Source organism: Leptinotarsa decemlineata, unplaced genomic scaffold, assembly GCF_025532065.1.
Source record: "Leptinotarsa decemlineata unplaced genomic scaffold, Ldec_3_MD MMD2_tig00000882_RagTag_RagTag, whole genome shotgun sequence".
Classification (NCBI taxonomy): Eukaryota; Metazoa; Arthropoda; class Insecta; order Coleoptera; family Chrysomelidae; genus Leptinotarsa; species Leptinotarsa decemlineata.
Genome location: NW_027412556.1, coordinates 17,427,221 through 17,447,213, shown reverse-complemented (window position 1 = coordinate 17,447,213; position 19,993 = coordinate 17,427,221). Strand labels below are relative to the sequence as shown.

General features: G+C 33.4%; 1 protein-coding gene across 1 annotated transcript in view; it reads right to left on the bottom strand.

The window, feature by feature from the left end:
• milt (trafficking kinesin-binding protein milt) overlaps positions 1–19,993 on the bottom strand; it is a 113,981-nt gene that overhangs the window by 25,400 nt on the left and 68,588 nt on the right. Inside the window, 7 exon segments of the mRNA XM_074175161.1 lie at positions 443–718; positions 5,560–5,660; positions 5,663–5,860; positions 9,006–9,136; positions 9,220–9,336; positions 16,382–16,631; positions 18,579–18,655. Of these exon segments, the coding sequence (XP_074031262.1) occupies positions 443–718; positions 5,560–5,660; positions 5,663–5,860; positions 9,006–9,136; positions 9,220–9,336; positions 16,382–16,631; positions 18,579–18,629 (1,124 nt within the window). The 5' untranslated portion in view covers positions 18,630–18,655.

The following is a 19,993-nucleotide window of genomic DNA, read 5'->3' as shown; positions in this document are numbered from 1 at the left end:
TATTGAATATGAAAGGAATGAATTTCAAACTTCAATAATTAAATCTCCAAATGCTAGTTGATCATACAGATTATATAAGAATTTAGACCCAAAGTTAGGTATTATCATCATCCCCATCAATAAATCAATTGATGGGGATGATGATAATACCTATCACCATTTATGGTTAAATTTTCATGTGAGTCTTCACTACTTCAATTGAAAAAATGGGTCAGATAAGACTGAATATAATGCCAAATGTAGAGGAATTCCTATCATATGAAAGTATTTCTATAGTACATTGAATGTCTTTAGTAAAGACACGCCTGAAGAAGCTATTGCTGTCGCATTTTTGTAAAACTGTTTAGTGAAAATATCACATTAAAGTGTTTCTTGATTACGTTATGGATTTTCATCAAGTATCAGCCAATTCCATTACATTATATACATTTTCACAACTTACGGATAACTTTCATCTGAATCAGTTTGACTAGAATCGGTATCTGAATAACCAGTAGAATCAACACTTGGATATCCTAGAGAACTGCTACTATATATAGACGATCTTCTTAAATCTAATCCACCTTGAGATCTTATGCTCATCCGAGGTTCACCGCTTGTAGAACTGCTCACGTAACCACCCATGCTTGAATGGAAGCTGCCCATCATGCTTTCTCCGCTGCCTAATGAGTTTTGGGAGGCACATCTGACCGTCTCAAAAACTTTCTTGTATTGGGGCCTACAAATAAATAAATACAACATGAGTTGATCACTGGCTGAATTTTATCCATTATGACCTGTAAACAACCTCCAGGGTAATGACATATACTGGAAAGTCGGAGGTTTTATATTTTTTAGAGGAACATAATAGTCCAGAGTTACATAGAGAAATTAGAGAATGGCTGGACCAATTTGGCTAATTTTGGTTTTGAAATATTTGTAGTCCAAGTCCAAGGAAGGTTTAAAAGTTGGGAAATTATTTGATAAACATTATGCAAGGAAAATAAAAGACCCGGAATAAGTGACATTTGGCCGTATGACTTAATGGTAATTTGTGCCAAATGAGCATGCTACTCAAGTAGCCAAATAGGAATTTTTCTGTGTAGCTTGATACATATTTGTAAGTAACAAGACACCATAAATATTTGACAACAAACAAATATGTAGAGCAATTAGTAAAATAGTTTAGTAGTTATTGTGTAAGAACTTTTTAAATTAACAATGCCAAGGAAAAGACGACCTTACTTAGGTTATGGAAATCAAGCAAATGTGTGACGAGCTACGTCACATGCTAATCACACTGATGAACAACGAGACACAGAAAATGATAATACTCGTAATCGACATGTCATAATTGCTTTCAAGGAGATTGAAAATGATGCATTCTGATACAATCTAAAACTTTATTATTGTTCAGATAAATTTTTAACGATTGGAAAAATCACAATCATTTCTCAATATTGTAGGCAAAGAAATACAGCGGTGTTGTGCTCGTGGAAAAGTAAAATTGCCACAATTGGTCCTACCACCTGATCCACTACGCTCATTAGTTTATAGAATGGGAAATGATTCTAAACACTTCTTGGCCAACATTCAAAAATATACCAATTGTCGCAGTTTTGTAAACTTTCAAGTAGAAATCTCACATTAAAGTGTTTTTTTGAATGCGTTATAATAGGTTTTTATCAAGTATCGGTCAGTTCTATCATATTTTTATATCAATCGTTTTCAAATGACATTAAGTGCAACACATACTGTACGTACAGGACTATCTTTCAGGAAAAACTTGAAGGCAATTTTTGTCAGCAAGGCTCATTATACAGGGTGTAACATAAGTACGTTGAAATATTTAAGTGACTTATTCCTGAGACAATTTTAAGAAAAAAAGTCTAGATGAACTTGTGTCCAAAAATGCTTCGTTTCGGAGATACGGGGTGTTGAAATTCAATTTTTTTGTTCACTTTTTGAAAATAACTCTTGCAAAAAATGAGTTATTTGCACGAAATTCGGTACCCGAGGTTTTTTGATGTGGGAAATCATAATTTCGTATTACTTTTCATGTAACATCTAGAGGGCACTGCGTACGCTGTCATTATTTATTTCAAATTGCCCTAACTTTTTTGACAGTAAACTTTTGGTACTTTTCATGAAAAAACATAATTCCCACACCTTTTCCAAGTTAAAAAGGTACACCTCCTCAACAACGCTGGAGGTGATCGTTTTCGAGATATTTACAATTTTCTATATCGATGCACATTACTTTATAGCCAAATTTGATTTCAATAATTTTTGTCACTCTCCGCTTGCAAATTAAGTTAATTGAATCGAGTAGGCTATGAAAGTTTGTTTATAAAAATAGAAGTTCGCTGTCACATTTTTAATTATTAATTGACAAATTCACAGTTCGGAGTTTATAAAGTGATTTTTTGATACCATGCCCGATTTTACGAATGCTGAAATAGCTGATATGGTTTTTGCATACGGCTTGGCTGCCGGAAATTCAAGCGAGGTCAGACGCATCTATCAGGAAAGATATCCCCAATGCGTGACTCCTTGTGCAGCGACATTTGCGAATCTTTTCCGGCGACTATCCGAATCTGGAAGCTTTGAAACAAATTCTGCAGTAGGATGGCCACGGACTAGAAGAACTGTAGAATTGGAGGAGGCGGTTCTCAAAGAAATTAGTGAACATCCAGAGACACGTACAAGAAAAATCAGTCAAACTTTAAATATGAGTCACATGACAGTTTACAGAATTTTAAAGAAACAGCAATTATATCCTTATCATATTCAGCGTGTCCAGGCACTTACGCTACTTGATTTCCAACCAGTATCGAATTTGCTCAATGGTTTCAAAGAACAACATCTGCAAAAGTTGTTTATTTTGACGAGATCCACCACATACTTAGTTTTTGTAATGTTCTCAGCAACTTCACTTAGCGCCCTAGGAGCTAAGTAATATGCATTGATATAGAAAATTGTAAATATCTCGAAAACAATCACCTCCAGCGTTGTTGAGGAGGTGTACCATTTTTACTTGGAAAAGGTGTGAGAATTAGATTTTTTCATGAAAAGTACCAAAAGTTCACTGCCAAAAAAGTTAGGGCAATTTGAAATTAATGACAGCGTACGCAGCGCCCCCTAGATGTTACATGAAAATCAATACGAAATTATGATTTTCCACGTCAAAAAAACCCCAGGTACCAAATTTCGTGCAATTAACTTATTTTTTGCAAGAGTTATTTTCAAAAAGCGAACAAAAAAATTAAATTCCAACACCCCGTATCTCCGAAACGAAGCATTTTCGGAAACAAGTTCATATAGACTTTTTTTTTAATTGTCTCAGGAATACGTCACTTGAATATTTTAACGTACTTATGTTACACCCTGTATATTAGATGAATTTTTTAAGGATAACTTCGACACATATTCTGCATATATATATTTTTTCTCCTCTGTAGTGTTTTTTATACATGTCATTTACTCAATCAATTTTATTTTCACTAATGTACAAACTTATATTATAACAAGCCTTCTACGTGAGGATGTGCTCATATGTGTGTACATGTATAATATGTGCCTGATAGTTTCTTAATATTATATAGTTATACATTACATTTTAGCAAAAAAATGTTTGTTGACAAGATGTACTTCTTATGACATTAAACATACATCAAATGAGACAATATTTCAAAATCCTGGATAAGTGGTGAATGCTCGACATTTCGTCCTTCACAATTTCTATGACAACATGAACATTATCAGCTATAATATCCCAAGGACATTGATAACTAACGAAATAATTTTATCACAGTTTTCGAAAGCACGTTATTTGGCAACATCCCGACGCCGAAGGCGGAGGGATGTTACCTAAAATAACGTGCTTGAGGAAGTTGTGATAAAATTATGAGTTATTTATCAATGTTCGAGGGATATTCGGTGAGAAAATTTTTTGCAATTCGAACAAAATTATTTATTGAACACACAGTTATTAAAAGAACAATTCGTATAATGATATTCCGTTGATCTTGCTGTATTTGCCTCGGTTACTGCATAGGTGTTTCCACGCATACTATTGATTATTTGGTTATGATGTTCCTGATCAATATTCAAATAAGGTTTTATGGAATTTCCATTATTGTGCCCAGTAATTTTCAACAATTGCTGTTCTTGAACTCCACTCTTAGCTAATTGACTGACTGCAGTTGCTCTATTAGAGTGATTGGTTATTTTCCTCTGTTTCGTATCCAAGCCAATTGCTTCAGCAGAAGATTTCGTCCATCCGTTGATTATATTTCTACCCAGAGGCATATTGTCATACCAGTTATCGCTTCCTGTCTTCCAGTGACGATTTGGCCTTAAAAATAGTCTATTTGTCTTGATATTTGTGCCTCGTTTTGATAATAATTTAATGAATAATCTGACAGGACAAGCATTGTTATCACTATTTTGAACTAACCATTTGCTAGAGGCGCAGTTCTTTGAACCCCTTGGCAGGTTTTACTGAAAATTGGATTATATTCTATCCTATTAGTTGGAGATCCATTGTTGTCCTTTTCGATATGAAAATAATCAACTAAGCAAGCAGCACCTTCACCACCTCTCCAAGCCAATTCCACCGCTGCTATGTGATAAAATTTGCGTAGGAGTCCTATAGGGGTATTTTCATCCCAAAAGTTTATAATTTTACTCATTTCATTTGAAGTTAATGGTACTGAGCTTGTTTTGCGTTTAGTGGGATCTGTTTGTAAATTTCTTCGTGCTGCGTCGCGTGCATTCCGCGCTTGTTTGAATGCAACACTTTTAAAGGATTCTAGCATGATATTATACTCCTTGTAATACTTTTCTTGTAATAATTTGCTTGTTATATTCCATACGGTTTTAACAGTAGCCTCCTTAAACTCTGTGCCATCCTTTTTTCTCATATTAATCGCCCAATCCTTGAGTATTAATGCAAGCTCTTCGAGAGTACGATTTCCATCCAATTCATATTTTCTGGCGTCACAAAACTCCATAAATATTTTCCAAGTGTATTTTTTACTATTGACAGTATTTTTTGGTGTATTTTCTTCAATGATTTTGTCAATTGCCGCATCATTTTGAACACCAAAGCGAGGAAGTGACATTTTCGAAATAAATTGAATTACTGAAATGTCAAACAACTTTATTGTGTTGGTTGCTTAGCAATGTCATGACATAAGTGATAACTACCCGTGAAAACTATCCATGGGTAGTTATCAGTGTAATGATGGTTTCATTGGTTATTTCGACACACATGACTAGAAATAGACAAATTTGATAGGATAATTTTTTTGGCAAAAAATTTTCAGTGTAATGTTAATTTTATTTGTTCTTTGTATTTAAACTGATTGGACGTCAATTTCAGTAAAATATTTTCAAAAAAATGTATTAGAAAAAGGAAACACTTCCCTTATTTTTAATTCAATAAATTACACTTTTTCTGACAGAATTATATCACAAAGTAATCATAATATAATTTCATACTTGAATATTAATAGTTACTCAATTCCAGTCATTATGGTTTGACAAGAAAATATTGTATTAATGTATTCAACTTACGATATATATGTACCAGATATTCCAGAATCTGCACTAAGTTCTGAATGAATAGACATCTCAAGTTCACTCTGTAAACTATCATATGGACCAGATGCACTTTGACCAAGGAAGAAAACATCGATATTCTTGCAGCAGGTGTTTGCCTTTTTCTCATTTTCCGTAACTGTTCTTGCGTATCTCTCAGTAACGCCTCGACTTCATAATACCTTGCTTTGAATTCTGATAATTCAACCGCGAGACTACCTTGATTTTCTTTGGTGATTTGTAACAGACCATCTAATTCAGCATTTTCACTGAGAAGCTGAAAAATTCATAATTAATTATATACATTTATGTACAGGGTGGCCGAATGAAACAGTGTCTGTTTTTTGATAAAAGTGTAACATTTTTTCCAATATTTGTGCTTATACTTTCACTCCTAAGAAAGGGCATCAATGGCATGAGATGTCGTTTCGAAGCTCTTTAAATTATTTCCATTGTAAACTTTAAATTTTATAATTTTATCCATTAGTTTTGTAAAATACTACTACATACAAAATCCAAAGTCTTTAACCGGAAAGTAATTTTGTAATTTATTTTATTTTGAAATAAAATAACATTTTTTCTAACTATGAGTAATTCCGAATGTATTTTTCCGCAAAAATACACTTTTAATTAATTTAGGACATCCTGACTAAACATCAATTAGTAGTGAGTGTGACCTCCTTCGTTTCTCAATAACATATTGACGCGACTGTGCATTGAAACAATAAAGCAATTGATTTTTTCTTGAGCAATATTATTCTATCCATCTTTTGTTTTTGCAATTAACTCTTCTGCATTTTGGGATGGGTTAATGCTGTTGTGAACTACTCTAGAAACAAAATTCCACATGTTTTCAATGGGATCCTGATCGGGCGAATTAGGTGGCCAGTCTAGTCGGTAATTTGCCCTCGTTCCAGTACTTCTTGAACCATTCTTGCTCGATGAGGTCAGGCGTCATCGTAGATGAAGTTGAAATTTTCACCCGATTTTTTGTAATGGATGAACAATGGGCCTGATAACATTTTCAATATAAACTCGACTTGTCATGTTATCACGTATAGGAATTAATGACGTTCGGCGATTGAACATGATGCCCCCAAAACATCACTGTCCCTCCTTGATAGGGAGCAACCTCTCGAGGAAAATTTAGACTTTGTTGACGACCTGGTTCTCTCAAGACCCTTTGTCTTAGGGAAGCATAAAATAAAAACAGTGCTCAAGCCCACCAGGAAAATACAACAAAGCCTTAGATCTGCGAAAGACAAAAGAGATCCACTATCAGTTGCGGGGGTGTATTGTATATGCATTGTATACGATATACCCCCTGCGGAAAAGTTTATATCGGTAGCACCAAGAGATCCGTGGGTACAAAGCTGAATGAACATCGGAGAAACTGTAGATTAGGTTAAATAGATAAATCGGCAGTAACTGAACACGCGCTTAGTGAAGAAGATCACAGGATATTGTTTGAAGATGTGAAACCACTTGTCCCCGATCATGGACACCACAGTCGGCTTGTACGGAAAGCCATAGAAATTCATAAAAATACAGAGAACTACAACAGAAAAGATAAGCCGGTAACGCTTAAGCGGATTTGGAATCCCATACTCAAAGATGCTAAAGTGGCAACAGCGCAATGCAATGGTTCTTAGAGACGATAGGTCACTCATTAATAAGTCAAGTATTAATACCGTAACCAATAACAACCCGCTAACAGGTACATGTTATTAAACACTTCGGCCAATAGCAACACATCAACAAGAGAGGCGGACTACCTGTGTCAACATAAATACAACCTACGGACTACAAAACACCAGTCATCGGTGAATCATTAAGATGAATAAACCTCTGAAGAAGCCAGCCACTCGTGCTGGCGAAACGTTAGGGTGCAGTTCCAAACTACGATGGCCTTCAAACCCGAATGAAGATAGTAACATTGAAAATCTCGGCCGCGAAAGCCTTAACCAATTCATCAATTATTGTCTTGTCAAAAGCAGAAATTTCAAGCCCTGGCATTATTTCGAAAGTATCAATTTACAGTCCTGAATATTCAGTAAAACTGTCCAAAATTGTATTCAAATTTAGCTTATTTGCTAACTCCCTATTTAGTTGACAGATGGTACAAACCATCCACATCCGTTCAAAAACGTTATTATATATTCCGAAGCATTTCCTTAGTGGTTCGAAGACAATTTTTTATGCAAATCGTGAAAGATACTGCTTGCGTTATATAGATCATACTCTTCAGATACCAACATATAAAGAAAATAAGGGGTAACGAATCTCAATGTTCGTCAGTATTCAGATTAACATTTTCCACGGCACCAGACTTGTCGCCCCTTGATTTCTTTTTGTAGAAATACTTGTATAATCTATAGAACACAACAAGCACCCATATAGGATTTTTATCAAAGAATTGTCAACGCTTGTCACTGAATCAATTCGTAACTGAATCAATCTGTAAATGACCATCTAGAACAAACACTTTTATTATATGGAAGCGGGTAGTTATCAATTTGTAAGACTTAGTTAAACACTTATTAGGCGAGAAGAATTCGAACTTGAAACAACATACTGGACTCCAATCGCCATTGAAATATTTTGGAATGATTCTTCCACTTGTTTGGGGGCGAATGTGGTGCCATCACAAATTCATGCTTTAATCAAATGCTTGTTTGAAATAAAAACAAAAACAGTTCAATATTCCAAAATTAATATCCTGAACTATAAGAAAATTATAAAACTTCACAAATTCTTTTTAGAAGTCAAACGAAAAATGTTTTAGCTATATTTTTTCTTTGTGAAAATAAATACTTTATGGGAAAGAACGGTTTTGACATTCTCCATCTCTATCTTCATACAAGAAAATGTAGGAAACCTCTAGATAAGGGGCCGTCCAAGTATTACGTAAGAACTATAGAGGGGCATCTTTGCTGTGCTTATTTTTGATGACATGGGAGGCGGGGGGGTCTAGATGATGGTGATTACATCAGCAGTTGTTATTTACCTTTTTACAAATATGGCAACCCACACATTGTCTATGTTTGAAAAATGCATATAACAATGTTTACGTAACCATGGGAGGGGAGTAAAAGCTTTGCTTACTTTTGCTGACAAGGGGGCTGAGGGGTAAACAATTGTAATAAATATGCTTATGTAATACTTGAACAGCCCCTAAAAGAAAAAAAAACAATTAGTTTCAAATTAAGGTGCGTAGATCATGCAAATAAGTTACTTTCAGACACAAACTGGAAGAAAAAGCCCTCTCTACTTTCATATAAACATTGAATTACACGAAAGAAAAATGACTTTCGAAACAACTACTTTTATGTGAATATTGAATTATATAAAAAACACTTTTTCCTATTCAGTTTGTACTCCAAACATTCGTTAAGGAATAATTTCAATAAAAACAACATTACCTTTCGTAGTTTCTCTTCTGAATCTTGTGACTGGGAGCTTAATAACAAAATTTGTTCATATTGGATTCGGTTCTCTTCTTTCAACCGATCAATTTCATCTTCTAAAAATCCCATGCTTGAGTTTGCACACGCTTAAAATAATTGCTGTGGTCATTTTTTTTCATTCATCATCATTTCATTACAAAATTGAAGATATAAAGGTAAAAAAACTTACTTAGCTGTCCAGTCAAATCTTTCAGTAATAGTGCCTCTTGAGCCTCTATATCATCTGCACATGAAGCTAATCGACAATATTCTGTTTTGAGAGCTTTATTCTCGTCCTCCAGTGAAGCTGCAAATTGAATTTATTCAAGATATGAATCGCATGATGCAATTTGAAACTAATATACTGATGTTTTTTTTTTTACTTGTCATAATTTTTGTTGACTTTTCCTATACAATCAATGATTGCCAAAAAAGAAGATTATGATCATTATCATTATTATTATAAATATTGTGTGAACCATAATCTTTTGCTGGACAAACTTTCAAGATATGGTGTAAGAGGAATACCCCTATCCTTACTAAACTCATACTTATATAAGAGAAGGCAAGTAGTCAAAGTTGGAAAAAGTCTAAGTACTGAAAGAAATATTGAGGATGGGGTACCACAGGGATCCATTCTAGGACCCTTCTTGTATTTAGCTTTTGCCAATGACTTATCAGTGTACCTGAATAAGAACTCGGCCATTCACTGTACATGTTATGCTGATGATACTAATATATTAATTATTGAAAACGATATGGACTCCGCCAAAAACACAGCTCTAGAGACCTACAAAAAAGTTATTATGTGGTCAAAGAAAAACAATTTAATGTTGAATGAAGCCAAAACTAACTTGTTAAATTTCAAGATGAATACTGGGCAACAATATGGGTTGAATCTGTTTGATGATACTGCTTTAAAATTGAACCTAACCAAGTCAACAAAAATGTTGGGTGTTATTTTTGATGACAAACTTCAATGGAGGACACATATTGACCACTTATGTAATAAACTTAGAAAAGCCTGTTATTCTCTTAGGTTTCTATCCCACCATTGTGGTCAAAGTATTTTATTAACTGTCTATTACGCAAACTTCAATTCGCATCTTAGATATGGCATCCTTAACTGGGGCACATCCTCTACCGTGTCTCGTGTGTTTTTTATACAAAAGTATGCTATTAGGATCATTGCTAAGTTGGGCTATAGAGATTCTTGTAGAGAAACTTTTCAGCATTTGAAAATATTAACGCTAGCAGGAGTATACATAATGGAAGCTTGCACATATATCTATCGAAATAGAAACACTTTAGCTGCTAACAGAGCCTGTCATAATCACTCTACTCGGAATGCCCACTTATTATTATCTAGTCAACATCGCACTGCTCTTTTCCAAAGAAGTTTTGAGTTTCAAGGCTGCAAACTTTTTAATAAACTCCCCGACAATATCAGAAATTCTGAAAATTTACACATTTTTAAATCAAGACTGAAGCAACTTCTTCTGTCAAAGAACTGCTACAGTATTGATGACTTTTATTTGTAATCCAATACTATATGTGTGTATAGAAAACAATTATCTATTATTATATTCATGTATAGTTTTATTTCTTTATATATTTCGTATAGTTTTATTTCTTTTCAATATTGTACATTGACGTTTTCCTCTTTTTCATTTGTACTTCTGCTCTTGTGGTTATACAAATCAATCTGAGTAAATAAAGAGATTATTATTATTATTATTATTATTCACATTTTCACTGTCTTGATATATCATTTCAGAGAAGTCTCTGGTGATATTTTTCTAAGCAAACAATGTCTTTCGGAAATTTTTGTTTGATTTGCACACTATTTACTATTTTTTTTGTTAGCCCAAGAGTTATTAGAAAGTAAATACATTCATAATTTACAAAATCATGACAGAACAGCAGCCGTTAGCGAACGTAGGTTCGATCCCAATTCTGGGAGATGACTGCCCGCTTGCTTATTATCTGACCCATTCTAGAAATCGAACGTTGAAATGTTAGACCTCGTTAATTCTTATCTTGCGGAAGGTTCGACTTTTGGCATCACAAGTTCAAATTGTGGCTCCACTTCAACTATTAAACTAACCACATTTCAAGAATTTCAGAATTTGAGAGAATGGATAATTCCTGAGTATTTTGAGTTTCAATCTGCTAATTGAAGATGAATGAATAATTCGAAGTATATGAAATATATTCCATCAAACTCACATAAAGTACGCAAACATGTTGAATGTGTAGCATTAACAAAATACAGGGCTATTCAAATTCGTTTCTGTACATGGGGATCTCGTAAACGATGAGAGATAGAGTGTCGGTTAAATTGTGGCAAAGTTGCGTATTTTAGAGGCCTATTCAAAGATGTAAAAAAATTGAATATAGCTCTTTTGTTCTGGAGATATACAGGAAAAACCAAAAAATCCCAAATTATTTTTTTGCCTATATCTTCTTTATTGGCAGACTTATTGAAAATCTGTCCACATTTTGCTATTGGCACTTGATGTGAGGTATCAGAATATGTTCATGAATCTTCTATATAGGGTGTCATCTACTTGGACCACCTCCATCTTTGAATTTTTAAATACGGACCTGTATTTTTTGTCGTAGTTTTTGGATCGTAGACGTTCACTTTATACTGATAAATTATATTTTATTTTATATTTCGGGATGTTTCGGTAATATTTGATTATATTTGGGTGAATTATTCCCTTTTAAATTACGGCCCTGGAAATTGGTTGACTGAGTTAAATAAAAATACAATAGCAACTTTCACGTCTCCCTTTGTACCGTAGAGTTTTTAGAGAGTTTTTTTTTTCATTTTCAGGTACCTTTTCATTGTTTTTTATATTTCCATTGCTCTGAGCGTTTTCTACAATTAACTTCGAATGAAGAAATGTTTTATGATTATCTAAAACATGTCTACAATAAAAATATATTATATGTGTTTTAATGAGCAGAAAAAGAAATGATAGCAATAATAACATCCGAAACGAATGAAAATGGAAATGAAGTAGTTGGAATCCTTTCATTTCGAGACAAATAATGGGCCAATAAGATGGCCTGCAAGATCACCAGATCTTATTATTTTGGACTATTTTATATGGGGGACGCTGGCAGAGAGATAGAAAATGTGGAAGATTTCAGATTGAGGATTTTGAATGATTTCGCAACAATGCAGCAAATGAATGTATTAAGGGCAATAAATAATATGAAAAACAGAGTTCAAAAATGTCTCGAAATGGATGGACTCCAATTCGAACATTTATTGCGCCATTAATTTTGTTTTGTAAATAAATTACTTCATTTCAATTTTCATTACAATTATAGAGTTCGTTTCAGATGTTATTATTGCTATCATTTCTTTTTCTGCTCATAAAAACACATATAATATATTTTTGATGTAGATATGTTTCAGATAATCATAAGAGGTTTTCTTATAAGAAGTTCATTGTAGAAAACGCTCAGAGCATGGAAAAAAAATGAATAGGTACCTAAAAATAAAAAAAAATTCTGGAATAACTTTACGGTACATAGGGAGACGTGAACGTTGCTATTGTATTTTTTTCAACGCAGTCAATCAATTTGCAGAGCCGTAATCTAAAAAGGAATAATTTACACAATTATAATCAAATATTAACCAAACATCCTATAATATAAAATTTAATTTAATTTCTCAGTATGAAGTGAACGTGGAACATACAAAAACTACAACAAAAAATACAGGTCCGTATTTAAAAATTCAAAGATGGGGGTGGCCCAAGTCAGATGACACCCTGTATAAAAGATTCATGGACATATTCTTATAGCCCACGCATCAAGTGCCAATGGCAAAATATGGACAGATTTTAAATATGTCTACGAATAAAGAAGATGTAGACAAAAAAATAATTTGGGATTTTTTTGGTTTTTTCTGTATATCTCCAGAAGCAAAAAAGTTATATTCAATTTTTTTACATCTTTGAATAGGCCTCTAAAATACGCAACTTTGCCACAATTTAACCGACACTCTATCTCTCATCGTTTACGAGATCCCCATGTACAGAAATGAATTTGAATATCCCTGTATATTGTAAATTAAACAAACAAGGTTCAACAAAAAAAGGGAATTTTGTCACAAATTGATATTAAATGGTTATGTATCAAAAATCTCCCAGCATGAAAATGAAAAATAATTACAACAATCTCAACAATTCAAAAACGAATAAACAGAGATAATTTATACAAAATCATGGTTCTATATTACTACCTATTCGTTTATTGTTTTATGAAAATTATTATAGTTTTTCTTTTTTCTAGAAGTGAAGTTCTCTTATTTTTAAAATGGATGAGATGAATGTTTAATATTATTCGAAACCAATTTTTTCATAATCAACTGTAAAACATAGAACGAAACCTTTGTGCATTATTACATAATCATCCTCATTGAAACAGATATAACCAACTCTAACTATTTACATTTTCTGTGCATATGTTTTTTCTCAGTCATTCAATAAGAAACCATGTGAACCGAATAAGAATAGACATTATATTTCGAAATTGAGATTGAACATCATGATGATATCTCTACATATAAACAATGCCCATTATTATGGCTTCATGAGATTATTAGTATTACAGTACAAATTCCGAAAGATTTTATCATGAGAGAAAATATTGTAATAGGAAATTCCCATACAGAGACCTCTTCTAAATATTTAGAAAGATTTCTGAAAATATATTAATATTACCTGTAGGAAGTTTACATATTTGTAGATAACTACTGTTCAACTTTTTTTTCTTAAATTACCGACTATGAAAAGAAAGTATTTATTTCAAATCTTGAGTGGGTAGCATGTATTCAACTAAATCAGTTACAATAATTATTCTTCAACAGAATAACTGCATACGGATGCAACTTTAAGAGGATAGAATCTTCTACATATCCCAAAAACAATATCAGTCCTTTCACAACATTTACATCCGCTTAAAAATGCAACTTGAATGAATGAAAATAGTTTTTACGGGGTCTGTTTAAAAAATAAAGTGAATGTTCAAATTTTGCGGGCTACATACATTCTAGGCATAAAAGTTGATAGTGTTTGCCTATTGAAAAAAAAAGGCTCAACGAATTTGCACAAAATTTTTTATAAAAAATGGAATTGAGTGCTCAAAAATACTCGAAATATTGACAGTGGCATACGGTAAAAGAGCTCAAAGTCAAAAATATGTTTGCACGACGGAAGGTCAAGAAGATGTAAATGACGACGCGACGGAAGGTCGAGAAAATGTGAATGACAACGCGACGCTCGCCCTGGACGCCCCATCACATCAACAACCGATGAAAATGTTTGAGAAAGTGAAAAAAATTGTTATAGAGAATCGTCGAATTACTATTAGAGAAGTTGCTGAGGATGTAGGCATATCGGTTGGCTCATGCCATGCAATTTTTTCGAAAATTTTGGGCATCAATCGTGTGGCAGCGAAGTTCGTTCCAAAATTGCTGAATTTTGACCAAAAAAGCCATCGCATATGAATCGCTGAGAAATTGTTGTATGACGTCAATGACGTTCCAGATTTGCTCAAAAGGGTCATAACTGGTGACGAATCATGGGTAAATGGTTATGACCTCAAAACCAAAGTCCAACCGTCCCAGTGGAAGAGCCCAGAAAAGCCAAGACCAAAAAAGCACACCAAGTTCAATCAAATATCATGCTTTTACACACTAATGCACTACCGTGGCGTAGTGCATCAGGAGTTTTTATCACATGGTTGTACGGTCAATAAGGAGTATTATCTCAAAGTTATGCGCCGTTTGCGAGGAGCAATTGGTATTGTCGAAAAAACTATTCGTGGCTTTTGCATCACGATAACTCACCTACTCTCTCGTCATTGCTTGTCCACAATTTTTTGGGCCAAGAACAACACACCAATCCTCTTCATTGCTTGTTTACAATTTTTTGGGACAAGAACAACACTGTAATCATGCCTCAGCCACCGTATTCACCAGATTTGTCCCCCTGCGACTTTTTCCTTTTCCTAAGATTAAAGAGACCTATGAAAAGACGGAGTTTTGCGACGATTGAGGCGATAAAAACCGAATCTGTGAGAACCCAAGGTCATACCAAAAAGTGCATATCAGAACTGCGAGAATTGGAAAAAACGCTGGCACAAGTATATATAATATCTAAGGGGGACTACTTTGAAGGGGACAAAATAGAAATTGATGAATAATTATTTTTTGAGAAAAATGAAAACTCACCCTATTTTTTGAACAGACCTCGTACATCTTTAACTTGCGTAAGTACTTTCACAGCAATTACTTCATCAACCATTATTTTTTACTTATATGATTGATAATTGCCATATCGTGTAGGTGGCAAATATAAATGATGATTTAAAATAAATATTTCGATAAAATAAACATATATGAATATTTATGACTTGTGACAAGACATTTTTCTAAAACACTTTGAGAAAAAAAAATTCACATTCTACATCTACATTATTGAACAAAAATACTGGGAAACTTCCAATAATGAAAAAAATATCTTTTTAATGTTTCTAAAAGATTTGCCTACCCAAAATATTTTCAATAACCTAAATATTCTGCGCCATTTCAAAAATAAGTAGCACCTTCTCTTTATTTTGTATATTTTGACATTTTTCAGTTTTAATGTGACCTTTTAATATTATCAAAAATGCCACTAAATAAAGCGAAGATAATTTTTCTCAACACAAATTATAGAGAGAAATGTGAGTTTTCATTTGAAAAAAGTACATCGTCATTAGTCTCCGAATTCACATAATACCAAGATTCTTTTTTTTCCATCCCACTGATAAAAATGACCAACGGTAAAAATGTAACTATAGATTTGAATTGATGGAATACGTCTGTAAAGTTATCAATAAAACAATCACCCGAGTTATGTCATTACGAGTGTTTATTTACAGGGCCGGATTTAGGGGAAGGCAGGCGGGGCTACTGCCCCGGGGCCTTCACAGGAGAGGGGCCTCCACAATAAAGTTTAAAAAAATCCAAATGGATTGTAGAAACATGATGAAACACACATAAATGTATTAGGGTGGTGGTACAATATTGTGGGAGTTGTCAGGTGTGCGAGACTTTTTTTTCCAAAATAATGGGAATATAGGAATGTCATATAATTTTTTTGTGATTGAAACTATTAGTAGGTTATATTTGGTTCAAAATTATAATACTAGGTGGAGTATTAACACTGCCACCACAGAACATAGTGCTAATAAAAAAGGTTCTTCAGTCTAGTATATGCTTTTTGAATCATATATGTATTGTGAACCTTCGAGACCTTATGAATTGCACATATCAACATACTCACATATTCGTTTATTTATCAATTCCAAATTTATCCGTCCGAGATCCGCAGATTCCAAACATGATTCATCCATATCATTAGTAAGAATCTGTATAAGTTCAGTCTTTTTTTGGATTTCATGACTGAGTTGGGTGATTTTTTCATGTGCTGCTTTCAGGTCAGTTTCTAATGACGATACAGTATTCTCTAGTTTGGTGTTGTTCACCAATAATTCTTTTCCAATCCTGGCTGTCAGTTCTAAATCTTTTTCTTTCTGCAAATGAAAAAAATCAGGTTTCAGGTTTAATTGCTTCATTGGATACTAACAAAAAGTAACAGCCAAATGAGGCAAGTTGAAAATTAAATTTTCTGAGTTGTCTTGTTTATATCGTGTTAGTTTCTGAGTTTGTGGTAGATTACGAGCTGTGCCATATTTCTTCCTTTCGTTTGAAAATATCTCAGTTAATCGTTTACCATAATCGGCATTTTTTGTGATCAGAAAATAATTTGAATAATACTTTGTTCAATGTTCAATGTTTTTTTATAAAAACAGTAATATGATTAGGAACTTTTGCTTATGTAAGTACAATACATTCATTCATACAAAGAGCATTCTAGTAAAAGATATAAAGTTACTATAGACCAGTCAAAAAGTCAAGTATGTTGAGAAAAAATGCTAAGATCTTGTTAACAAGACACGTATAGTGAATTCAATTAGTTTCAACTGCTGAATTCCTAAAGTATGAAGTCCAGAAGAGGAACTGTAGTTTAAAATGAAAGAATCGATTTTGTACTTTTTATAAAGACACATTTGTTTGGCACCCATACACTGATACTGCATACTCTGATAGAGTACAAAACAGTTGGTCATATTTTAAGTAATAGGATGTAGAAATATTTGAATGCAGAATAATTTTTAAAGCATATGGGTGAGTTCCATCGTATATTGACAAAATAATTCTGAGAGGAGATATAAGTTCAAACATCTCAAACATCAATAACAAGAATGGATGATTTATGGTGATTACAGGTGATTACCAAATCTAACTAGCACATTGATAGTCGTCACTGATGTATCTGATAAAAACGTTAATGGAAATTTAATAATAAGCATGTTATATGTTGTTCATTGACCTTCTCTATTCATACCCAAGGTGACATGGATACACAAGAATAATGTCAAAGCTGACATGATGAATCGACATCCGGCAATACGCAGTTCTTGAAACGACAAAGATTCTTTATTTTCTTTGTTTATTTTAAACCTATGTCATCATCTATTTTATTATAAATACCGTCCTGCATGGCGAAATGAGTTAGTTACAAGTTTGTTACGTTTGTATTCACATTACAGTTATTTTATAATTTGAATTTTGTAACTCAAGGGAACACAGTATTGTTTCCATTTTTCGAAATAAATATTTTTTAAAGACTTATATTTTCAAATTGAGATATAATACGCATGTATCCTGTACCTGATCATTATTTATTATGATATGAAGTTTGAAACTGATGTGCCTGGAATTAGTATAACACTTATCCAGCTTTTGGTATAGACGTGATTGAAATACTCTTGTGACTTATCATCGACTTTATATTCATGTAGGACACAACCTTGCTCTGATGAGTGGCCAAACAGCCCGAAACCGATCTGCATGTGTAACCGTTCTAATAATCGAAAATCGATTGCGGAAATTGTATCACTAAAATCATATGCAGGAATTACTTCTCATCAATCATGCAATGATACCTGTCTGATATAAACTAACGCCCTTCGTGGTATTAGCCAGAGAAGTAATTGTTTTCTGATAGGTGTCAGTCCATTAACCTACTGAGTAGGTAAGAGAAGACTGGACTTATGTAACTGCTTAAAACAATAGTATTCATAAACGGGAGATATTACAATAATGTGATCCATTTTCACAAAAGTATTGATGAATTTTTTCTATTCAGGTAGCTGTATATGTAATGCGAAAAATTAAAAATCTTGCTAGTTTGCTAGTTGCCATTGACCTTTTAACCACAAATGATTATCCGTAATGTGATAAATCAACATATTATGCGGATTAGCGCAATTACTATTTGCAGTGGCAAATAATGGGTTTATATGAGTTGCTTTTTTATAGATATGATCAACTATCATATTGCTCTATTTATCAAATTAGTATCAAATTAGTAATTACTGAATACACTATATAGAGTAATGGAAGAAAAAACTCACCTCCTCTAGAAGCCTTGTTATTGCTTCTATGTCATCGTAGGTCTTGGTCATTTGGCTCACACGATTACTACATAGAACTGAAATAAACAATATTAATTTAGCAAATCAATAATGAGGACACGGCTGATAATAATCTCTATAAATATCTCTAGGTGTTTGTGTACATCATGATAAAATGTCTTATGGTATTTGTAAAATTGACTAGAGGACCGTCTCAGATAAATTTTCTCGGGGTTTAGGAAACATTTTGGACTGCTTGTCATGCTCATGCTCATGAAGTACAAGGCCAAAAAGGTTGCCAAAAACTATTCCTCTTTTTGAATGTGATCGTCCACTATCAACATTTTTAATATCAGATGAAAATTAGGGAAAGATGTAAAGGAGTAGGTAAAGACATTTGCCAAGTCCGGCTACATATTATCATCGTTGAGCTTTTTCAGTCACGCTTTGATCTGGAGACATCGTATTTTTGTCATCAACAACAAATTTGAATATTACTTCTGACCAAGAATGGCGATAATAGTAATGAAAAAAAATAAACGAATTCATCCAGATTCCAAATTTTACTAATCAGAAAGGGAACAAGCCAGATTCAAATAAAAAAAAAATAACTGAATTATTACAACATTTTATTTATTTAATTATATACTATATAAAACATGGTGGTTAAAAATCATTAAAAGTTATAAAAGAGGGTAATTATTTTGAGCTTGGGCAGTACACTTGCGTCGTCGTTCCATTTGGATTCCAGGATATCGGTTGCGGATGCACATCTCAAAAGCTTGGAACACTGTTCCGAACCAGAAAACTGTACACAGATCAGCAACTTTTGATGCTTTATAAAGGTCAGATCAGACCTTCTTTGGAGTATTGTTCTCATGTATGGAGCTCTGCCCCCAAACATACCCTGAAGTTGCTGGATTCCATCCAGACAAGAGCCATCCGCCTCATTGGAATCGCGAACATCACTTGCAACCGTGATAGTCTGGAACATCGATGAAAGGTTGGATATTTGTCTCTCTTCTATAGATATTTTCACGGGAAGTGTTCAAGTGAATTGGCACATTTGATTCCACCAAGAGCGGTAATATTACATATAGTGTGAATTTTATGTTACGGATGGGCTGCATCTGCCTATTTTGAAAAAGGTTTGAGTGCACTCATGTATTTTGACGTGTAGATTACGAATCCGAAAGAAGAAAAAAAATCGGTGCTCTCCCTTATTTCTAGAGTTGTAGCCCACCAAACTTCCGAAACTTGTCAACCTTCTTTTTGCACCATATTAACTACAGAATCACAACTCAACTAACTTCACTGACACTTTTCAGTTCAATAACCAACATTTTTCCTATGAAAAACTTGATTTAACAATTAGTCAAAATTCAAAAGTTAATGAATATGTATCTCTATTAGAT